At 38.7% G+C, this 24,764-nt stretch overlaps 1 protein-coding gene and 4 pseudogenes across 1 annotated transcript; 4 read left to right on the forward strand and 1 right to left on the reverse strand.

Moving 5' to 3' along the window:
• The first annotated feature begins 855 nt into the window (after positions 1-855).
• On the forward strand, positions 856-2,077 carry LOC104772591 (F-box protein At5g25290 pseudogene; annotated as a pseudogene).
• Positions 2,078-3,115: 1,038 nt separating this feature from the next.
• LOC147919101 (F-box protein At5g25290-like) lies at positions 3,116-13,059 on the forward strand (annotated as a pseudogene).
• Positions 13,060-15,076: 2,017 nt separating this feature from the next.
• On the reverse strand, positions 15,077-16,571 carry LOC104772593 (putative F-box protein At3g10790 pseudogene; annotated as a pseudogene).
• Positions 16,572-20,427: 3,856 nt separating this feature from the next.
• On the forward strand, positions 20,428-21,773 carry LOC147919102 (F-box protein At5g25290 pseudogene; annotated as a pseudogene).
• Positions 21,774-22,764: 991 nt separating this feature from the next.
• Positions 22,765-24,043, forward strand: LOC104772595 (F-box protein At5g25290). The gene has a single exon (XM_087504220.1). It carries the CDS (start codon positions 22,765-22,767, stop codon positions 23,956-23,958), a length of 1,194 nt encoding a protein of 397 aa, XP_087360346.1. The 3' UTR covers positions 23,959-24,043.
• The last annotated feature ends 721 nt before the right edge of the window (positions 24,044-24,764 follow it).

Raw genomic sequence — 24,764 nt, forward strand, 5'->3', positions numbered from 1 at the left:
CAAGTGTGAGATCTTATGTATCGAGAGGTTAGTTGTTCAGCCAGCTTGTGCAATTCTAGGTACTGAAATATACATGTTAGAAGCTTATACATATAGCAACTATTCAATTTGATGATTACTTTGAATCAGAGGTTATAATGAAGGGATTGCATTTTCTTTAATCAGGGTTCTGAAATTACTGTGATTTTTTTTGGGATAGATTCTTGTTTTGATGTTATGCTGATTTTTTTTACTTTTGTCTGGTTTGATTTGAAAACGTACAGCAGAAATGGTGTAACCAGGGACACCTTCTCTTGCTCGTTTGATTCCTTCTGTTATATATTACCTCTGTCCAAATATGTAGCCTTTTGCAAGAACGGAGAAGATCATCACCGTCACATTCCAGCACGAAGCAATCTTGACTTGAACTTACAGAGCTTATCTGATATAGTACTCCATGATGGTGACAGTCTATATATATATATATATATTAACTAAGTATCAGTTCATTCGAAGACTTGAATTTTTTTGGACAAGAAGGTTTCATGGACGTATCCAACAGACCAACAGTGATACATTTTTCATTAAATATGGACACAATGGAATACATTTTAGCATGTGTTAGCAATCACATTGCTGTTACACCATCAGGAGAGGTTTTATTGGTTCAGAACTTTTTTTGCAGTGTAAGAAACAAACTGAGAGAGAGAGAGAAGTCTTAGTTTTATATATTGACTCTTTCATGCCGTACGTTGGGCTTGTTTACGAGAGGCCCAAATGCTTTACGCATTCTACAAAATCGCATATTGTTTGAAAAAAACCCTAGTTCTGCATTTCTACTCAAGAACTCGATCTCAGCAGCAACACATTCTTCTACACCCCTTGTCTCCTTAACCCTAATTATGGCCGATGTTCGTTGGTTGGATCTTCCTATGGACATATTAAGATGTGTGTTGGGACGTTTGAGTTTTGTCTATTTCCACCGCGCTAAGATGGTATGTTCGAATTGGTATTTGTGTTCGAAACAAACCTCGCCTCGATTAAGCGGATCTCCATTGCTTATTATGTTTCTAGAGAGTGGTGATTGTCGTCTATACCACCCGGAGGAAGCTAGGGTTTATAAAACGAAGAGAGACTTACCAAATATTAAATTCTTGGCAAACTCAGGTAACTGGTTCTTGGTTATGGATTCTAAATCCAATCTCTATATTATAGATGTACTTAGCCAGAAAAAGATCGATCTTCCACCTCTAGAGTCGATCAAAGGTTGTCAATATAATATTAAGAGGGTCGGAGATAAAACATTCAAGGAGGTAGGAACCCATCGCTGTGTCATCCAGAAAGCGAGAAATCTGAGAGGTCTTCTGTGGGTAGACAATAAGAAGGAAGAGTTCGTTGTTGTATGGTACTTCCATAAGAATATAGTCCGCAAGTATATGACTGAGTATTTAGCCTTTTGCAAGAATGGGGAAGATCATTACCATGAGATTCCAGCACGCTTTGCCTTACGAGATGTGTCTGATATGGTACTACTACCTCGTGGTGACAGTATTTACGTCTTAACGACTAGTAATCACATTCGAAAACTCACATTTGATTCGTCTGGACAAGACGGTTTCAAGAATATTTTATCACCATTTTGTTTACCAGGTCCTCCGATTGAATTAAATCATCATGATGATGAGTGTCGCTATAACATTGCTGTTAGACCATCAGGAGAAATTTTGGTTGTCATGAGCATCTTTTCCGAGTCTTCAAGGCCTTGGATGTTTCTTCTTTACAAGAAGAACCGTTATCTATTCCCGGGTAATAGTTTGTACAACATGCTTGTTGAGGTAGATTCTTTAGGTGACGAGGCTCTGCTTCTGGATTTGGGTATCACCGTGCCTGCTAATCCTGACCTTGGTATCCAACCAAACTCTATCTATTTCTCTCGCACTCGCCATGCTTGTTTCTCTTTCCAGAAACGTTCATGCCTTGACTTATGTGTGTTCAACATCGCAACAAAGACCCTCAAACGTTTCCCGGGTTTCTTCAACTTAAAGCTCAAGGATGCTCGATGGTTCCTTCCGTCTTGATGATTTGTTTCTTTCTGAAACATTAGCAATCCTCCTATTATTAAAATGGAAGTACTTAACATTTTTATTTGCAAGCCTTTACCATTTTAATAAATATCACAACTTAAAGTTATTATTTGTAATATCATAATTTAAAATTTATCAAAAATGCCACAATGTATCAAAAATTTATCAAAAATGATGTATCAAAAATTTATAATGTATCAAAATTTATTTTAACATATAAAAATATTTAAAATATTATATTAAATAAAATTTAACCCTTGCTACAGCATGGGTATTAATCTAGTCAAAATATTATAAACATAGACACTGAACAATTAGCTGCCGGATTTTTTTTTTTTTTTTTTATTTGAATCTAAAAACAATCAATTACTTTCTTCTATAGACTATAGACTTTCCCATGATCGTATGAGTTAATTATACCACCGGTTATGTATATTTATATTCTCTAAACCGGTTTAATTACTACCACTGGTTATGTATATTTATATTCTATTAACCGGTTGAATTACTATTCATAACCGGTGATATAATTAACTCCAATAGTTCAGCATCCAATATATACTTTTTGTATTCATTATTAACAATTTAACATCTTTTTTATCCTCTTTGTTTTTTTTGGCTGCTCTCTCTTTCTAGTTTCTACCAAAAAAAAAAAAAACATCTCTCTCTCTACTTAAGGACGAGAAGCATAGATAATTTTGAGTTCTTTGATCATCACTTCATTACAGTAATTGCGGATTCAGCATCTTCTGTGTTTTGAGGTTATTTTTAAGAATTTCAAGGTTTGTTCTTCTCCCAGCTTGTTTTGTTCCTTGGTTTCAATTGATATCTTAAGGTTCTCGATCGGTTTTTGCTCGTTTCACTCTGATTCGTGTTTTTGATATTTGGGTTTGGTTCGTGCCATTGGAATTATATGCATGTTAGAAGCTTATACATAGCTATATGAGGGTTTAGAGTATAGGGCCTCTAGGCTCATGCATAGCGATTTAAAGGTTTAAAGTTTAGGCTAATCATAGCGAGCCTAATTTTGGCTTACTTTGTATGATAAAAGCATGAAGACTCCTAATTCTGGCTTCTGGTCGGAGCTCCCTATGGACATCTTGACATCTGTGTTTGAACGTTTGAGTTTTGTGGACTTACACCGCGCTAAGATTGTGTGTTTGAATTGGTATTCATGTTCGAAACAAACGGTGCTCTGTAAAAGAAGATCTCCATGGCTGATTCTGTTTCTAGAGAACGATGTTTGTGCTCTGTATAACCCGGATGAAGCTAGGGTTTACAAAACTAAACGTGACTTTTCAGGGATCCGATTCTTGGCAAATTCAGGTGAATGGTTCCTTGTTATTGATTCTAAATCCAAGCTCTATATCATAAATTTGTTTAGCGAGAAACAGATCGATCTTCCTGAAAGTGCATCAGAGCTCTGAAGGTGACAGGAGCTTGCGAAGTGTCTCAGAGTGCTGGTATGCTGACATGGCAGATTGGCTGACGTGGAAGAAGATTATGGAAGTCGTGATAAGAAGCGTGAGAAGGAATGAAGAAGAAGATCAAGATATACACGAAGATATTGAGGGTATATTTGATCGAGAGAGTTAAGGGAGGATATTTCTTAGGATAAGGAATATTTTCTTTTAGTTAGGGATTCACAAAGATCTAGGTTAGAGATCGTGTGTGAAGGGTTTAAAGAGACGAGGGCTAGCTGCAAAAAGAGTTAGCACTCGTGGATAAAAGTTGTGAGATTTTGTAAACCTTCACACAATCAGAAAAAGCTTTGAAGGTGAGTGTGTTCATTTTACTCTCTTAGATCTACACAGGGTGTTGTGATAGATAGACAAGAGAGTAGGTTTAGATTCATAACTTGTAAAAGGGAGTTTTTATAAGTTTGAATAAAAGCGTTTGCTTGGCGCGTTTCCAAGCAGTTTGAGTGATTTGTTGTCCTCTATACCTTTACAATTGGTATCAGAGCAAGCACCTGATAAAAAGTTCTGATATCCTTTTTCAACAGGTGAGATCTTGCGGCAAGGGTATGGAGAAATCACTGGATTTTGTTGCGGTTCAATCACCATTGAAACTCGATCCTGAGTGCTTTGGTTTTTGGAAAGTGTCAATCAAGCAGGCCATCTCAAGCATCGACATGGAAGCTTGGTTTGCGGTGGAAGATGGTTGGTCACATCCGACGGAAAAAATGAGAAGGGAGACATGGTGCCTAAGCACAGGAAGAAATGGACAGCCGAAGAAAAAGCGGAGTCCAAACATAACTCACAGGCTCTGTCAGTTATCTTCAAGTCGCTGCCTAGGGACATTTTCAATAAAGTTCAAGGGTGTGAAGCTGCCAAAGAAGCATGGGACATTCTGGTAGTCACGTTTGAAGGCACAAGTAGGGTCAAACATACAAGGCTGGACAATCTCGCTTCAGATTTTGAAAACTTGCACATGACAGAAACTGAGTCAGTTGCTGATTACAGCAGTCGTCTGAGTGGTATTGCACAAGAAGCTGTAGTTTTGGGTAAACGCTACAAGGACAAGAAGCTGGTGAAGAAATTCCTCAGGAGTCTGCCGGATAAGTTTTATCCACACAGGTCTGCTATTGATGCTTCACTGAATTCTGATGAGCTCAAGTACAATCAAGTGGTTGGGATGATGCAGGCATTTGAGATACAGCTGAAGAAGAAGGAAAAGATAAATGAGAAATCATTTGCCCTTAAAGCCATTGAGGAACAGAAGATTGCAGAGTCTCAAGAAGTTGCAGATGAAGAAAAAGTCGGCTTGTTGGTTAAGAAATACTTTCGCAAGATGGAAAGAGGTCAGCGGAAGGGAACATCATCGGTCTTGAAATACGATACTGATAAGGAGATCAGGAAGGGTGACAAGCAAGAACGACAGTGTGCTGAATGTGAGGGTTTTTGGGCATTACAAGTCTGAATGTCCAAACAACAAACGAAAGAATTCTTTGCAATGCTATGGATGTAAGGGCTACGGTCACACTAAGTTTGATTGTCCTTCACGAGAAAACAAGCAGAAGTCCTACATCACTTGGAGCGAAAGCGACTCAGATGAAGAGGTCAGCAAAGGAGAGGTTCTTAACAGCTTCCTGGCACTGCTTGGTGTCATTGAGGAAGATGAAGAAGATGATGTGGTGCTGGAAACCAAGGACGTAGATGAGAAGGTAAATTCTGATTCAGATGGAGAAGAGGCTGATTTGTCAGTAGAAGATCAGATAGAGCTTCTCATCAAGACGGTGGTTCAGAAGACTCAAGACAACACACAATTAACTTCTGAGAGTGATACCTTACAGCTTCATGTTTGCAATGATCTCTAAAGAATTAAGTGAAGAAAAGGCAAAGACTTTGCAACTTGAGAAGCAGTTAGATGAACAGCTGAAGAATATTAGGATGCTGAATAAAGGAACCAAAGATCTGGATACACTGCTTAGCACTGGAAGATCCAGCAATCTGAAATGGGGTCTGGGTTACCAAGGAACAAACACCAACCCAACCACTCAATTTGTCAAAGGAGTGGAGTCTGAACCAGAGCTGAAGGAGAGGAAGTTCTCTCAGACGACTAGAATGTATGATCAGGTTCCTGTGAATCCGAATTCAAGAAACCCAAGGATGGTGGTGTTCCCTGAGGTAAATACTAGGCCGCCATATGCCTCTAGTGGGTTTCGGCAGACGACTCAAAGACCTGTTCAGCGTAGTAGACGGAGAGGATGTTGGTATTGTGGGCATCTAAATCACTACAAAGCCCAATGTTATCAGTTCCAGAATCGTGTGTCTAACCTTATGCAACGTGGTGAGTTTTATCCAGCTGTAAGAAGAAACACACAGGGGTATGTCAGGAAAGATGATCTCTACTGTCATGTGGCTTTCACAGCAGAAAAAACAGAGGTTGATCAGGCCAAGTGGTATTTTGACAGTGGATGCTCAGGCATATGACTGGTGCCCGTGATAATCTATAACATCTAGAAGGTGTTGCTGGAGGAAGAGTTACTTTTGGTGATGGAGAAAAGGGTACAATCCTAGGAAAAGGCACAACCGGTGGTGATTCTCAACCATGTCTTAAGGATGTCTTCTTGGTTGAAGGGTTGAAGGCAAATATGATAAGTATCAGCCAGTTGTGTGATGAAGGTCTGGATGTCACATTCACCAAGAAGGGGTGCAAGGCTGTGGATCAACAAGGGTCAATACGACTTAGAGGCAGGAGATCTGGGTAACAACTGTTACATGTGGAAATCATCAATACAATGCTTTAACACGACTGCTGAGTTGGATACAGAACTGTGGCATCAGAAGCTTGGTCATCTCAACATTCGCACAATGATGAAATTGGCTAATCAAGAGGTTGTGCGTGGAATTCCTAAGCTGAAAGGTGATCCACATTTCATATGTGGTCCTTGCAACAAAGGCAAGCAAGTCAAGACGTCTCATGGGCCTGTGACAGATGTTCGCACTAGCCATGCACTCCAGTTGGTACATATGGATCTGATGGGTCCAATTCAAGTTCAGAGCATTTCTGGGCGACGGTTCATCTTTGTCATGGTGGATGATTTCACTCGCTACACCTGGGTGCGATTTCTTCGTGAAAAAGCTGATGCTCTTGAATGCTTTCGCATTCTTGCCCTGCAGATTAAAAGTGAAAAATGTTCCATCCAAGCTATTAGGAGTGATCATGGAGGAGAGTTTCAGAATGACAAGTTTGATCAATTCTGCGGAAATCAGGGCATTGTTCATCAGTACTCTGCTCCGAGAACCCCAAAGCAGAATGGTGTTGTTGAACGAAAGAACAGAACACTGCAAGAGATGGCGAGAGCTATGCTGCATGGGAATCAAGTGCCACATCGGTTTTGGGATGAAGCTGTCAACACTGCTTGCTACATTATCAATCGGGTGTATGTCCGACCAGGGACCAGCAAGACTCCCTATGAGTTATGGAAAGGAAAGTCCCCAACTGTAAGCTACTTTCATGTGTTTGGCTGTCTATGCTACATTCTGAATGACAAGGATCAGTTGGGTAAATTTGACTCAAAGAGTGATGAAGGGATCTTTCTTGGTTACTACGGACACAGCACTGCCTTTCGTGTCTACAACAAACGCACAAGATCAGTTCAGGAAATGGTAAATGTTGTTTTTGATGATACTTCGTTTCAACGAGTTGATATGGTGACTGTTCTCTCTGACAAGGATCTGGTAACTGATGATGAGAAGTCTGAGCAAGCCTTTGAGAGTCTTAGTGATCATGCCAGCCCTGGACTATCAACAGACGAGCTTCCTCCATCTTCTCAGGTTCATCAGAATCACTCCTCAGGCGATGTTATCGGTGCGATTCAGGGGGGTAGAGTTACCAGGGGCAAACAGATGACTTTGCTCAACTGGCTGGAAGGAAACAGAAGACTGTAGTTCTAGACACTGTCTCTCAGGACTCTGAGATCGTTCAATTTGCCTGTTTTGTTTCCACTATGGAACCAAAGAATCACAAAGAGGCTCTTCGGGATGAGTTCTGGGTTGCTGCAATGTAAGATGAGCTGGAACAATTTGAGCGCAGCAATGTGTGGGAACTCACTAAACGGCCAGCTAATGTCAATATAGTGGGAACGAAGTGGGATCTTCAAGAATAAGAGTGATGCCAGTGGATGCATTGTGAGGAATAAAGCAAGACTTGTGGCTCAAGGTTACTCTCAAGTCGAAGGAGTTGACTTTGATGAAACCTTTGCTCCGGTAGCAAGGCTAGAATCCATCAGGTTCATGTTTGGTATGTCATGTGCTCTCAAGTTTACATACATCAGATGGATGTTAAAAGTGCATTTCTGAATGAGATTTTACAAGAAGAAGTGTTTGTAGAACAACCAAAAGGCTTTGAGAATCCACAACATCCTGAGCATGTGTACCGTCTGAAGAAAGCACTATATGGTCTCAAGCAGGCTCCAAGAGCATGGTATGAGAGGTTAACTACGTTTCTTCTGGATCAAGGATATGTTCGTGGAAGTGTAGACAAGACACTGTTTGTTCTCAACAGCAACAATGCCTTGATGTTTGTTCAGATCTATGTGGACGACATTATTTTTGGTTCTACCTGTCAATCTCTGGTGCAAAGGTTTGTGAAAAACATGTCACAGGAGTTTGAGATGAGTATGGTGGGAGAGCTGAAATACTTCCTGGGTCTGCAAGTAGAACAATCAGCTGATGGGATCTTTGTGTCTCAAAGCACCTATGCCAAAGAATTGGTACAGCGGTTTGGTTTAGGGAAGAGTAAAGAAGCTAAGGTACCTATGGGAGTCAATGACAAGCTTTCAAAAGATGAGGAAGGAGAGGATGTGGATGAACGACTATATAGAGGTATGATTGGGAGTTTGCTCTACCTGACAGCGAGTAGGCCTGACATTTGTCTGTCAGTAGGGATATGCGCACGGTATCAGGCCAAGCCCAAGATGTCTCACTTACTAGCAGTCAAGAAGATCATCAAATACATCAAGGGGACAGTGAACTTTGGTATTTTCTTCACCAAGGATACCAACACCAGTCTGAGCGGATACTGCGATGCTGATTGGGCAGGTTCTGTGGATGATCGCCAAAGTACAAGTGGAGGATGCTTCTTTATGGGCAACAACCTAATTTCATGACACAGCAAGAAGCAGAACAGTGTTTCACTGTCAACCGCTGAGGCAGAATACATTGCCTTGGGCAGCTGTTGTACACAGCTCCTGTGGATGCGTCAAATGTCCTCTGACTATGGTATGAATTCTGACATTTTGTTAATTCATTGTGATAATTTGAGTGCTATAAACATCTCTAAGAATCCTGTCCAGCATTCTAGAACAAAACACATAGATATTAGACACCACTTTGTTCGTGAACTTGTTGAGGCGAAACTGATTGAGATAGACCATGTGAGCACTGATTTTCAACTGGCTGATTTGTTTACTAAGCCTCTAGACTTCAACAGATTCATAAATCTGAGGAAGTCCATTGGTGTCTGTGAACTCTAACTATTTCTCTGAGTTGTGTTGGTCTAAGGCAGGAACTGGAGCTAGAACAGATCATAGAAATCCTGGAATATATAGAAGATCAACATCTGAAAGAGTGTGGGAAATAGCTGCCTGTCATGCCGGTCTGTCCGTCCTGTTAAACGTTGTCATGATTAAGGAGGTCAAAGAGCTGTGAAGAGACATGCACAGTCATTCGAAGGTTTAATAACCTAAGAAATGATGAGTTCCGAATCAGTGGCTGACACAATCAAATGATGTCATTGAAGCTCAAGATGCTGAAGCAGTCATCATAAGGCTGTTTGGAGAAATAAAAAAAATAAAAATAAAAAAACAAAAACAAAAAATATTTTGTGCTCTTCAAAGAGATGAACTCCAGCTGCCTTAACATGTTGGGATGGACTGAAGACTAAAGGCATGCCAGTGTGAAAGACTATCCACATGCAACAGTCCTCTGATCTTCGACAATTCAAGAGGTTGTGATAGTTTCTAGTGAAGGTTCTGAACAAGTGGCTGATACGACAAAAGTCTGGTTAGTGTTCGGACTTCTACACTGTTTAATATTTTTACAAAAAAAAAAAAAAAAAAAAAAAATTAATGCTCATGTGTGTCCCTCAGAATCTGTCATTAGTGGCTGTGTGTATATGTGTGTTTGATTCATGAATCTGTTAATTTGGATTGAAAAAGAGGAAGAATGAGATTTATTAATGCACTAATATTAATTTTGATTGAATGAATTAACGATTGAATGCAGTCAAATGAGGAAATAGATGCAGTGTACACTGATGTTTAATTGAGTGGTTTCAGGAAATCTTTAATGTTTTGGGCCGAGTTTGTGCAGCCCATTGAGACTCACGGAGGTGTATAAAAAAGAGCAGATAGGGTTTTGGCGTTTTCCTCATCACCTTTGCGATTTCAATCCTGTGTCGATTAATCTTCTGCTCAAATCTCTCTCTTCTCCGTTTCGATCAACGCTCTATAAACCATGAAGTCCATCTTTAGTGGTTTCCACTATGACTCAAGCTCAGATGAGGAGCTTCACACTCCACCATCTTCGTTGCCTCCGCCCACTCCACATGTTCCGATCGATCCCGCGACTGCCATGGTGGTTTACCAGCCTCGCGAGGAGTCTTTCACTGCATCTCCGACTCAGGTGGATCAAGTTCCCTCGCCTTCTCACGGGAACCAAGAGACCTGCGACTCCTCGTCTTCTCCGCCGAGAGAGGTGACTTCTTGATTTCCGGTAGTAGATCTTACCGGGGATGCGCCTGTACCTGTCCTGCCATCTCAAGGAGTCTCATCCCGTTTACGCAAAAGACAACCGCCTGCTGATCTAGACAGTCGTGACTCCAAGCGCCCATCTCTCCACAGAGATAAGGGCACGTCCACCACATCTCGAGGAGCCTCGTCAAAGGATTTCGATGCCAAACGGTTCATCTCCTCAGAAGCTGTTCGACGATATGGGTTCTTTGCCTCTCGAACGCTCGCTCCAGAGGTCTGTTATCCACTCGATGCTGCAGACAAGACTAGAGAGTTCATAGACAAAGTTGGGCTGCTTAAAACCGTTACTCAGATTGACTCGTACGACTCGGTGGTGGTCTATGAATTCTGGGCGAATCTTCCAACGGTCAAGATTGAGGGGGAGTCTGTCGACGTGCTCGTCCGAGACTGGGTCTATGAGTTCTCTCCAAGCCGTATCAATGCCCTGTTTGGTCTGAAGTCTGTGGATGTGCGCGAACAGAGATTGCAGACGGCTGCAATTCTGGAGGAGGATCTGGCTCTGTTTCTCTCTGATGGAAGAGTCAAATCCTGCAAGCAGCTGGTGTCCACTGCAATTAAGAAACCCGGTGATCAAGGATCTGCATCGGATATGCTGTAGCAACTGGTCTCCCACGGTGAACACGGGATACATCTCGACGAATAGGGCTTTGGTGATCTACATGATCATGCATGGGATTTCGTTCGATTTTGGACGGATGATCTACGACCAGGTCATTCAACTGGGGTTGCAAGCTCAGTCTGGCTTCCGGTTGCCGTTTCCCAGTCTCATCTATCAGTTGCAGACTGCTCAGAGACCTGTCGCGGGTTTGTCATCAAAAGATACAAAGAAGGCAAAGGGGAAGAAGACAGCATCCGTCCCTGTTGACCCTGTTTCTCCAAAAGGGTCATCTGCAGAGCGCAAAGCCATCCGGTTGGCAATCAAGATTCTGCAAGATGCTTTGGACGCTGGTAAGTAGCTTCTCACTTTGATGTTCGTCCCAATGTCTGGTTTAGGTTCTTGGTATTTTTGACTAAACTGTGCCAAACAAGCAGGGGGGAGATGAGTCTGTTTCAGAGGCCTGAGGGGGAGATTAAGCTATGGGGGAGCAGTTGTTATTGTTGCTCACAGTTTTTGTTGTTTTTATGTGTTTCTCCCCTGTTTAAAACTTGAGACTTGTTTTATTTTGTTTCTGTTTTGGCTTTGAACAATTTATTTTAACAAGTCTTTATTGGTTAACCGTCTTGTGTTGATTGCTGGAATATTTTGCTAGTACGGTTGTTTTCTTGTCTTGGCTGTGTTGTCTGTGCGTTTTCAGGTTTGGTGCTGCGGTTGCTTGTGTGGCAAGATTCAGTCAAAAAGGGGGGAGATTGAAAGTGCATCAGAGCTCTGAAGGTGACAGGAGCTTGCGAAGTGTCTCAGAGTGCTGGTATGCTGACATGGCAGATTGGCTGACGTGGAAGAAGATTATGGAAGTTGTGATAAGAAGCGTGAGAAGGAATGAAGAAGAAGATCAAGATATACACGAAGATATTGAGGGTGTATTTGATCGAGAGAGTTAAGGGAGGATATTTCTTAGGATAAGGAATATTTCCTTTTAGTTAGGGATTCACAAAGATCTAGGTTAAAGATCGTGTGTGAAGGGTTTAAAGAGACGAGGGCTAGCCGCAAAAAGAGTTAGCACTCGTGGATAAAAGTTGTGAGATTTCGTAAACCTTCAAACAATCAGAAAAAGCTTTGAAGGTGAGTGTGTTCATTTTACTCTCTTAGATCTACACAGGGTGTTGTGATAGATAGACAAGAGAGTAGGTTTAGATTCATAACTTGTAAAAGGGAGTTTTTATAAGTTTGAATAAAAGCGTTTGCTTGGCGCGTTTCCAAGCAGTTTGAGTGATTTGTTGTCCTCTATACCTTTACACTTCCACCTCTAGAGTCAATGAAGAGTGACTACTATAGTCTTGAACGAGTCGGAGATAGTGAATTCAAGGAGGTAAGATATTATTCCTCATCAGCTGTCATGCATTATAATGTGGACGAGCTAAGAGGTCTTTTGTGGCTAGATGAGAAGAAAGACGAGTACGTCGTAGTGTGGTACTTCAATAAGAGTTACTTGTGTATGATTCACTATATAGCCGTTTGCAAGAACGGAGAAGATCATTACCGTGAGGTTTTAACAGGTGTGTGGTTACCAGACTTTTGTCATATGGTGGTACTCGAGCGTGGTGGTGATAGTCTTTACGTTTCAATGAGTTATCATGTCATTCAAAAACTGGATTTGTTTGGACAAGAAGATTCCAACTAGAAATATAGATTAGTACCATTTCATTCGCCAGGTCCTCTGAGTGGTGATAAAAAAAACAGTTAGCATTAACATTGTTGTTACAATATCAGGAGAGGTTTTGTTGGTCAAGAACATCTTTTGTGGAAGAACAATGCATAGGATCTTCCGTCTATACAAAAAGGATCCTAATCCAGACCCCGCTAGTATTATCAAAAACCGGATCCCGTTTTTTGAGGTTGATTCTCTAGGTGATGAGGCACTGCTTCTTGATTTGGGTATCACCGTGCCTGCTGACCATACTCTTGGCATCAAACCAAACTCCATTTATTTCACCCGTTATGACCGTACTTTTAAGCGAGGCAAAAAACCTTCATGCCTGGACATATGTGTGTTCAACCTTGCAACAAAGAACCTCAGACACTTCCCTGGTCTCTCCAACTTAAAGCTCACATATGCTCATTGGTTTCTCCCCTCGTGATCTTGATTTGTTTTCCTTTCTTGGAGAGTTCACACTTTTTCTCTTCTGTTTATAATTCTTAATATTTTCTATGTATTTAATATGCTTTGAAAACGTATTCTGGACATGGTGACTAAGAACATCATAAATCAAGTCAATTCTTCATAGACACTGATAACACTGAAAACTATTTTTTGCAATTTTTTTTTAATTTTATACTCAATGTCTAATCTATCTAAAAAAGTCGTCATTACCCTTTTTTTTGCGGAATCAGTAACTATGCACCGCGAACATGCATGGTGATACCAAGTGTGAGATCTTATATATCGAGAGGGTAGTTGTTCAGCCAGCTTGTGCAATTCTAGGTACTGAAACATACATGTTAGAAGCTTATACATATAGCAATTATCCAATTTGATGATTACTTTGAATTAGAGGTATAATGAAGGGATTGCATTTTCTTTAATCAGGGTTCTGAAATCACAGTGATCTCTTTTTGGACAGATTCTTGTTTTGATGTTATGCTGCAATTTTTTTACTTTGTCTGGTTTGAATTGAAAACGTACAGCAGAAATGGTGTAACCAGGGACACCTTCTCTTGCTCGTTTAGATTCTCAATCATTACTAGATTATAAACATTTAGACAGCAAATCAAGCCACGTACAGGTGGAGAAAACTCATGATACCGGTTACAACTGACAGTATGATGATCAGAAGTTAGATCCTCCTGAGAGAAAGAGTGGAAGACCTGCTTCTCCCTGTCTCCACGGTCGATTAGTGAGAGAAGAATTGGCTGAGCCAAAGATCGATTCAGGTACAAGTTGGTGAAAACTTTGCTCCGTACTATCGATGACCAGGATTTAGAAACGCTGATTTACTTGGAGATGTATTTTCCTTCAATTTCATGAGAATCTCCTCTTTCATTTCTAGAGGCATACTTTCCAATGGATAGGTTTGGGACCTTGTCAAAGGTGGTGAAGTGTTAGACCTCCTCTCTTTCGAACCAAGCCGGATCATGGCTGTTTTCAGCTCCGCTCACTCTTTTGGTTGTTGAAACCCTAATCTCTTTACAGATTTTGGAGATTTGCATGTAGATAGACCTCTCACTTTTCTTTTGTATGGTGGACAACAACACCTTAGCACCTAATCATAGATGCGGACGCGTTGACGGATATACCGATAATATTTATTAGATTCTCATTACGCGTGGCCAGATCTAGACCGATAATTTGATTAGATTCTTATTTTGAAAGTTTGAAAATATATATAACGACTGATAGAAATTTTTAAGTTTTAGGACAACACCTTAGCATCTAATCATATACGCGGACGCGTGGACGAATATACCGATGATATTTATTAGATTATTATTACGCGTGGAGGGATCTAAACAGATAATTTGATTAGATTCTTACTTTGAATGTTTAAAAATATGACTGATAGAAATTTTAGTTTTAGGGAACAAAAAACTTAAAATGAAAAATCTCAAAAATTAGATTCAATTATCTAACTTTTCAATTGCTAAAATATAGATTTTCAAACGTAGACTGACTTCAATTGATAAGACTAGATTTAGATCAAATTAAACGTAGTATAAATTTTATGCGGAGAAAGATTTGATTTAATTAACTTTCTAGAATGGCCAAAATGTAGATTTTCACATGTAGAATTGATTTCTAACAATAGGTTAAATAAAAACATAATGTAAAGTTACATAAAATCATCGAGCACAAATGTGTGTGATGGTTTAGTCAAACATAATTAAAAAAGATTTAAAGTAATTATTGAGGTAATTTTGCTCTTACGCAAAAGATTTATAAGATGGGTTATAAAAAACATCTAGCCAAAGGTAAGTCCTTAATGCACAAGGCACCATCACACCAGAGATCGAGTCCTGCTCCCTACATTCGTAGGGATTAGGCTAATGGGCCGGCCTGTTGTGGCCCAATGGTTGACAAAAAAAAAACATCTAGCCAACAACACTAAACTCATCATTCTCGCCAAAATAAATCAAATTAAAAGAACCGAAGCAGTATAAGCTCCACAAAAAATCATAAATTATTTTAAACAAGTCATAAACATTGCAATTGCATAAGCATACAGTTGATCATATTCCAATAAGGATTAGTCTTAAACAAACAATATCCGACAACTTAATTCAAAAACTTGAAAGAAAAAGAAAAAAAAAGAAAGAAAAAGAGAGAGATTAGTTCAGCAGACAACAACACCAAAGAACTAGTCATCAACAGATGATTACCTTACAGTTCCAGAAACATAGGACTCTCAACATGATCAAGATAGATATGTATATGCGTTAAGTGAGTCCCAATTCCTTCGATCTGGATTTTTCTAGCTCTGTTTTCCTTGAGATCGTAACATAGTATATAGAACGGGTCTGTGACAAAGACCGGTGCAAATACAAGCTCGCCAGTGCCAAGTCTACCCCTTAACGTGAAACAATCAAACTGATCATATGAATCTGTCCAAGAAGGAATCACGATTGAAACTTGTGACCAATGTGATTTGCTGGCATCTTCAAGAACCCACATGTCAAATGTACCGGTGACTAATATATTCGCCGCAGCTATCTTTTCGCCGTAGTGCGACAGATATTGGACATACCCGTCACTGGGTAACTTAATGACACTAAACTTTTCAGAACCAACATCAAATCACATCAGAGAAGGAACTTTCCCTATCCAAGCTATATAATACACAACCCCATTGCTGCATAGCCATTGAGTTCTAATATGAGCAAAATGGGGATGCTTACATTCGATCTTTCTCCATTTCTTTCTCCTAGCTCCTAGAGTGAAAACTTGATGCTCCTGCAACACAAGATCGCTTGATGTACTATTACCTGGCACCGTCATGACAACACTTTGTATTCACCATTAATAGGATCATATCCAAAGGAGTAGCTTATGTCTTCCCTCACAGTTTGGACTCTCGGCAAAGTAATAAATTGACAAGTAGTAGGATTCCCAGTCATCACTCTATTATTATCATTCAGACAACACAGCAAGCCGCGGACAGGTGGATAAAATTCAAACCAGTCATCGTGATTCAGAGGGTGACAACTGACCGTTTGATGATCAGAAGATGGATCCTCCTGAGAGCAAGAGTAGAAGAGCTGCATCTCATTGTCTCCACGGACGGTCAATGAGAAAAGGATATGTGGTGGAGCCATAGATTGATTCAGGTACAAGTTGGTGAAACGTTTGCTACAGACTATTGATGACCAGGATTTAGAAATGCTGATGAACTTCGAGATGCATTTTCCCTTCAATTTCATGAGAATCTCCTCTTTCATTTCTAGACGAATCCTCTCCAACGGGTAGGTTTGGGACCTTGTCAAAGGTGGAGGTGGTGAAGTGTAACACCTCTTCTCTTTCGATCCAAGCCGGATCATGGCTGTTTTCAGCTCTGCTCACTCTTTTGGTTGTTGTTTACTCTGAAACCCTAATCTCTTCACAGGTTTTGGAGATCTGAAGATAGACCTCTCACTTCTTTTTTTATGGTGGACAAGACCTTAGCACCAAATCGTATACGCAGACGTGTGGATGAATTTAGACCGATGATACTTATTAGATTCTCAATAGCGTGGACAGATCTAGACCGATAATTTGATTAATTCTTAGTTTTGAAATATGACTCACATCAATTTTAGTTTTAGGAAACAAAAAGTAAAGTAAAATGTCAGATTTTGGAACTTTGTATCACATCTTTTTTAATTTAATGGTCGACAAGCGCTTATAGCATCTAATCGTATATGCGGACGCGTGGACGGATGTAGACCAATGAATTTACTAGATTCTTAGTTTGAAAGTTTGAATATATAAGCTAGTGACATAAATTTTTGTTTTAGAAAAAAAATAAGATTATATTTAATCAACTTTCTAAATGGCTAAAATGAAGGTTTTCAAATGTAAAAATGATTTGAAACTATAAGTAAAAAAATAAAAATAACCTCACAAATTAAGATGTAATTTTGGATTAAAAAATAATGTTTAGACATTATTTTGAAATGCATAAGATTTCAACTTATAAAATTAAAATAAATACTTTGTTTAAAATATGCCTACAATGCGGTGTTTGGATATCCTCATTTACATCATTGTCCACCGTGATATATAATGATCAGCCTTTACATAATACAAGATTAGAGTGTCTCACCACGACATACCTTCACCCAAACACCGCATTGTAGGAACTTTATGTTCTTCGTTTATACATCCTTAGTTAGACACTTTATCCTACTATCACATACACTCCTACTTATTATTCTTTTAGATTTATGGGTTTAGTAGGCAATCAATCATAGATTTGCTAAATGCTTGATAAGATTGAAAGGCAGACATGTAATTTGGCTCAATATTTCAAATGAAAGTAATAATAGTTCTATTGTAAACGATTTAGTTCAAATGTAAAGCGAAAAATTAGAAAAAGAACAAAGAAAAAAAATTATCACTATTTTTATTTTATAAAGTAAACTATTTTCTCTAAAAATCATTGAGCTTTCCCCCACAAAATTGAAAAATAAGAAAACTGAGAGGTCTTCACATCAAGGATTCACCTGGAATTTGTAACAGAGTAAGAGACGTTTGTCTCTTCTCTTTTAGAGAAAACAGAAATGAGAAATAAACTCTAATTAACTGAAACTTGTTATTTACATCAACTACAACACTGAGGTATATAGAAAACAAACAAACACTACTACATCATAATGAGGTGTGTCTCTTTGTACTTGTGACTTTTGGATGAAACGACACAAACCAAAACGTCACGACTTAAAAACGTTGTGACTCTACAAACTCAATTACCGACCAACAGTAAAACTCAAAGAGGAGAACCATGAAATTGAAAGCGACAAATTAGTTTACTTTATAAAATAGAAATAGTTATATATGAGAGAACACTTGGAATATCGTAACTGATGGTGGTATATCTACGGAATCAAAGGGAAAATCACAACTACGATAGCCGGAACAATAAAGCAATCACTGGACGGGTAAATGCAAAATGAAGTTTTTTAAAAGAAGAAAACAAGGTTTGTTAATTAGGAAGCTCTATATATGAGAGAACTAAGGTGTGTGATGCTTGAACGAAGCAGTTCACAATATATGAGACAGCGAAGGAGTGTGATGCTTGAACGTAGCAGTGTGAACGTGTGACCGCAATCCTTGGCTTGGTAGGGGTGAGAAGAAAAAACTATTTTCAACCGTAAGATCAATTTTCTTTTTATCTAAGCCGTTAGATTTAGCAGACCTTAAAAAAATGGCTTTGCTATTATATATAGATTACCTCTGTCCGAATATGTAGCCTTTTGCAAGAACGGAGAAGATCATTACTGTCACATTCCAACATGAAGCAAGCTTGACTTGAACTTACAGGGCTTATCTGATATAGTGCTCCATGGTGGTGACAGTATATATATATTGTGACAACCCGTCCCGTTGACCCCACTAGCCCACTGCTAGCTTGCCCCCATAGGCCCGAAGCTAGCCCTGCAGGACATCGATCCTAACCCCTCACCGTGGAATAGAACTATTCATCCAAATCTACCAGTAGGTTATTGGTGCGCCAGGCGTTCCTCGAACCCTAGTCCCCACCCTTTAACAACCTTCCCACAGGACAAGCTGTCACCAATTGAGCTGCAGATCAATTGGTGACAGCTTGTCTTGTGGGAAGGTTGTTTAAGGGTGGGGACCAGGGTTCGAGGAACGCCTGGCGCACCAATAACCTACTGTGGATTTGGATGAATAGTTCCATTTGCCCAGTGAGAGGTTAGGATCGATGCCCTGCAGGGCCAGCTTCGAGCCTATGGGGGCAAGCTAGCAGGGGGCTAGTGGGATCCACGGGACGGGTTGTCACATATATTAACTAAGTATCAAAAAAAAGTATCAATTCATTCGAAGACTTGAATCTTTTTGGACAAGAAGGTTTCATGGACGTATCCAATAGTGATACATTTTCATTAAGTATGGACACAATGGAATACATTTTAGCAAGTGTTAGCAATCACATTGCTGTTACTCCATCAGGAGAGGTTTTATTGGTTCAGAACTTTTTTTAAAGTGTAAGAAGATATAGGATGTTCCGTCTCTATAAGGATTCTAATCCAGGCTTTCAGAACTCAATGTTCCAGGTTGTGTCTCTAAGTAATGAGGCCCTGCTTCTGGATTTGGGTATCACCATGCCAGCCGACCATACCCTTGGTATCGAGCCAAACTCCATCTATTTCACCTGTAATTACCATGGCCATAACTGTGGCTTGAAACGTTCATGCCTGGGCATCTGTGTGTTCAATCCTGAAACAATGGAACACACACGCTTCCCCAGTGTTAATGTCTTCGACTTAAGGCTCAAAGATCCTCAATGGTTTATCCGGTCTTTGATTTTGGTGTTCTTTAAATTTTCACACTTTTTCTCTTGTTTTTTTCCTTCTATTTCTATCTCTAGTCAGTAGCCTTTTTAATATTTTCTCTCTCTTTTTGGTGTGTTGCATAAAAACATAGCATAAAACTTTCACCTTACCTTTGTCCAAAAACAAAAAAAAAAAAAAAAAAAAAAAAAAAAAAACTTTCACCTTACCCTTCGTATATAACATGTTTCATATAAATCTAGGTTGCACTATTGAACAAATTTTCGAAATATGAAGAAAAAATTTCATGTTACATATAATTTAGAAATTTATAAAAGAATATATAGTTATCTTTGTGAATTGTGATGAAGACTTCATAGTTTTATCAAAACTTAAAAATTTAGATGAAGAATTTTGAATTTTTTAAGATTTTCTAGACATGTATACGAAGGACATACATAACTTTTTTTTATCAACATTTTTTCTTTATTATAAAGTTTTATACAGTATATTGTTTATTTGTATTTTTGGTTCAAAAGTTCTAAATCTTCCATAATTGGTGTAATACCAAATAGTGTTGCAGTATTAAATTTTGATCGATGGTACGAACTACAAAAGATAGAAGTATAAATAATGGTGATACGAAATATCGCATTACAAATAGATGTTATATACGAAGGACTATCGCACCGGGTGTAGCCGATGTTATCATGACAGTACGTTCAAACATGGGTGGGTTGAATGCCTTTGTTTTGTAATACACAGGCATTTCATGTAACATTAGAGACATAACAATCCTAACCAGTTACGATTGGTAACATTAGAGATATTACAATCCTAACCAGTTATCAGTACCATTTCATATAAACCAATCAATTAAAGCTTCAATATAAAATGACTTTACAAAACCTAATCTTTTGACTCTTTGATGCCGTACGTTGGGCTTGTTTACGAGAGGCCCAAATGTTTTACAATAAAAGCATTCTACAAATCGCATATTGTTTGAAAACCCTAATTCTGCATTTCTGGTCAAGAACTCGATCTCAGCAGCAACACATTCTTCTACACCCCTAGTCTCCTTAACCCTAATTATGGCCGATGTTCGTTGGTCGGATCTTCCTATGGACATATTAAGATCTGTGTTGGAACGTTTGAGTTTTGTCTATTTCCAGCGCGCTAAGATGGTATGTTCGCATTGGTATCTGTGTTCGAAACAAAGCTCACCTCAAAAAAGCGGATCTTCATTGCTTATTATGTTTCTAGAGGATGGTGGTTGTGGTATATACCACCGGAAGGAAACTAGGGTTTATAAAACGAAGAGAGAATTACCAAAGATTAAATTCTTGGCAAACTCAGGTAACTGGTTCTTGGTTCTGGATTCTAAATCCAATCTCTATATTATGGACATATTTAGCCAGAATAAGATCGATCTTCCACCTCTAGAGTCGATCAAAGGTGGCCAATATAAGCTTAAGAGGGTCGGAGATAAAACATTCAAGGAGGTAGGAACCCGTCGCTGTGTCATCCATAAAGCGAGAAATCTGAGAGGTCTTTTGTGGGTAGACAAGAAGAAGGAAGAGTTCGCTGTTGTATGGTACTTCCATAGGATCAAGTATATGACTGAGTATTTAGCCTTTTGCAAGAATGGGGAAGATCATTACCATGAGATTCCAGCACGCTTACAAGACGTGTCTGATATGGTACTACCTTGTCGTGACAGTCTTTACGTCTTAACGATTAGTAATCACATTCGAAAAATCACATACAAAGGTTTCGAGGATATTTTAGCACCATTTTGTTTGCCATCTCCTCCGACTAGATTATCTTTTGATGATGAGTGTCGCTATAACATTGCTGTTAGACCATCAGGAGAAATTTTGGTTGTCATGAGCATCTTTAACCGGTTTTCAAGGCCTTGGATGTTTCTTCTTTACAAGAAGAACCCTTATCGAGTCCCGGGTAATACTTCATACAACATGCTTGTTAAGGTAGGTTGTTTAGGTGATGAGGCTCTGTTTCTGGATTTGGGTATCACCGTGCCTGCTAATTGGGACCTTGGTATCGAACCAAACTCTATCTATTTCTCTCGCACTCGCCATGCTGGTTTCTCTTTCCAGGAAAGTTCATGCCTTGACGTATGTGTGTTCAACATCGCAACAAAGACCCTCAAACGTTTCTTGGATTTCTTCAACAACAAAAACCTCAAGGATGCTCGATGGTTCCTTCCGTCTTGATGATTTGTCTCTTTCTGCATTCCTTTGTGGTGTTTCTTAAGAGATTTCTACACTTTTTGGTTTTATGTCTAGTTGCCTTTAGTTTCCATTTTCTTTAGAAAATAGTTTTGGGACCTGAAAGGTTCTCTAATTGGCAATTTTGACATGGTGAATGAAACATTACAAACACAGACACTACTTAACAATTAATTGGCTGCCAAAAAAAAACAATTGAAAAAGATATTAATCTTTTTATTTTAAATCATACCAAAGTCTATTTAGAAAATCAATTTTACTAAATAATATAACTAAAATATAAAAATATACGACATAATTAAATAAAAATATTTAAAAAAGAAAAAAATAAAGAAATATTGATTATACATAGATTTTCTTTTTACAATAAGTTTAGAATTTTTACTTTTTTTAATTTTTTTTTGTTTTTTTCTTATTTTAATAAATTTAAAATTGTCACGATCAAGCAATTTTGAAAACAAAATTTTATATAATAAGGTACGTACTTAACATCTTTTATCAACTTTTTATTTTGGCAAAACTAAACGCGTCGTTTTAAGCATCCCTTTCTCTATTTAAGGACGACAAGCAGAGATAATTTTGAGTTTTTCTTTCATCTTCACTTCATTACAGTAATCGCTGAATTGAGTACCTTTGCACACAAATCTCGATCGGTGATCTCCTCTGTGTTTCAAGGTTCTTAATTTCCTAGAGTTCCGAGGTTAGTTCTTCTCCCACATTGTGTTGTTCCTTGGTTTCGATTGATATTTTAGGGTTTCGGTGTTTGCTCGTTTCGCTCAGATTCGTGTTTTTGATATTTGGGTTTGTTTCGTGTGACCGTTTCATTGGAATTAGATGCATGCTAGAAGCTTATATAATTCGTAGCTACATGAGGGTTTAGAGTTTAGGGCCTCTAGGTTCATACATAGCGATTTAAAGGTTTTAGGATTTAGGCTTATTTATATAGCGAACCCCCATTGTTATTACATGTTAGAAACTTATACATAGCGATTGCGCCAGAAAATAAGAATAAGTAAAGCTGAAGTGATAAAACTAAAATGCAACAGTGACATCAACGTTTACATTCTCTTGCTCGTTTGCTTACTTTTGTTTGGTAGCTTGACTGAAACAAATATGAAGGCTCCTAGTTCTGGCCGCTGGTCGGAGCTCCCTACAGACATCTTGAGATCTGTACTAGAACGTTTGAGTTTTGTTGATCTCCACCGCGCTAAGATTGTGTGTTCCAATTGGTATTCGGGTTCGAAACAAACGTTGCCTCGAAAAAACGTATTTCCATGGCTGATTCTGTTTCCAGAAGATGGTACTGGTTGTAGGCTGTACAACCCGGAGGAAGATAGTATTTACGGAACAAAGAGAGACTTCTCAGGGACTAGATTCTTGGCAAATTCAGGAAATTGGTTCTTGGTTCTAGATTCTCGTTCCAATCTCTATATCATGGATGTGTTTAGCGAGAAGATGATTCATCTTCCACCTCTAGAGTCGATCAAAGGTGGCCATTTCAGTCTCGAGCGAGTAGGAGATAAAATATTCAGCGAGAGTTCAAATGATTGTAACGTAGCTTTAATCCAGCACGCGGAATATCTGAAAGGTCTTTTGTGGGTAGACGAGAAGAAGGAAGAATACGTTGTTGTTTGGTTTTTTGGCATGGTTTCCAAATATATAGCCTATTGTAAGAACGGGGAAGATCATTACCGTGACATTCCTACACGAACCAATGTTCCCAGGGAGTTACGTGGCTTGTCTGATATAGTACTCCATGGTGGTGACAGTCTATACATCTTCACGGCTCGTCAGCTCATTCGAAAACTTGTATTTTTTGGACAGGAAGGTTTCATGGACGTATACAAAAGCGATACATTATTATTACGTAAAGTCACATTGGATCACATAAGTGGAGGAAGATTTCACAGTAGCATTGCTGTTACAACAGCAGGAGAGGTTTTATTGGTTCAGAACTTTTTTTACGAGATAACAAGGTATAGGAACTTCCGTGTCTTCAAGAAGGATCCTAATCCAGACCCTGATGCTATTATTGACGACCCGAACCATATTGTTGAGGTACATTCTCTAGGTGATGAGGCACTGCTTCTTGATTTGGGTATCACCGTGCCTGCCGACCATACCCTTGGTATCGAACCAAACTCCATCTATTTCACCCGTGATGACCGTGTCCACAACTGTAGATGGAATTGTTCATGCATGGACATCTGTGTGTTCAGTCTTGCAACAAAGAAACTCAAACGCTTCCCTGATTTTAGTCCCTCCGATATAAGGTTCAAGGATGCTCGATGGTTTCTCCCTTCTTGATTTTGGTGTTCTTGAGGGATTTCCAAACTTTTTGTCTTCTATTAATTTATTCTATTTCCATTTCAATTTTAATGCTTTTTTTTTTTTTTGGTGGCTCCTAAAACATTTTCTGGACATGACGGTTATACGTTTTGAAATGGTGATGAGTGGTACATCTCAGACCAAAGTCATCTTTTGATTGTATATACAGTATATTACATATCATATTTTGAGTTGTATACAACAATAAACAAATTTTCTCTATATAAGCCGTGAACTTTTTTTGAAAAAAAAGGGTTACTTATTTGTTCTATAAGATAGAACTTACCGACTTTTCCATGTAATGTTTAATATCATAATTCATAACCTATAAACATACGTTCAATTCTTCTTAGCCTAACCAGATGGTGTTTCTCCCATCTTGATTTAATCTATTTATTTTGGTGTTCTTGAGAGATTTCCACACTTGTTCTTTCTTCTTTTATTTGTCTTTATTTCTATACATAGTCGAGTTTAAAAACATATCATGGACCTGAAAACTCTTGGTCACAACTTACAAGCCTTAAACATGGTGAATGATACATCACAAATCGCAAACCAAGTCATTCAAAATAATGTATTTTAATTATTTTCTTTAAATATTATTATATATTTAAATAATAAATCAATATTAAAAAAATTGATCAATTATAAACTGTTATTAGAGGAACGATTCTTCCGATGCCTGCTAAAGAAATGTTTCTTACTTTTTTATTTGCTTGCTAAATTGATCAATTTATAAACTGTTATTAGAGGAACGATTCTTCCGATGCTTGCTAATTAACGAT

This window comes from Camelina sativa, chromosome 20 (assembly GCF_030686135.1).
Source record: "Camelina sativa cultivar CO46 ecotype springtype chromosome 20, ASM3068613v1".
Classification (NCBI taxonomy): domain Eukaryota; kingdom Viridiplantae; phylum Streptophyta; class Magnoliopsida; order Brassicales; family Brassicaceae; genus Camelina; species Camelina sativa.

Bases quoted from the DNA above. Each gene is read 5' to 3' on its own strand.
- LOC104772595 (XM_087504220.1), top strand. From the start codon at position 22,765: ATGAAGGCTCCTAGTTCTGGCCGCTGGTCGGAGCTCCCTACAGACATC.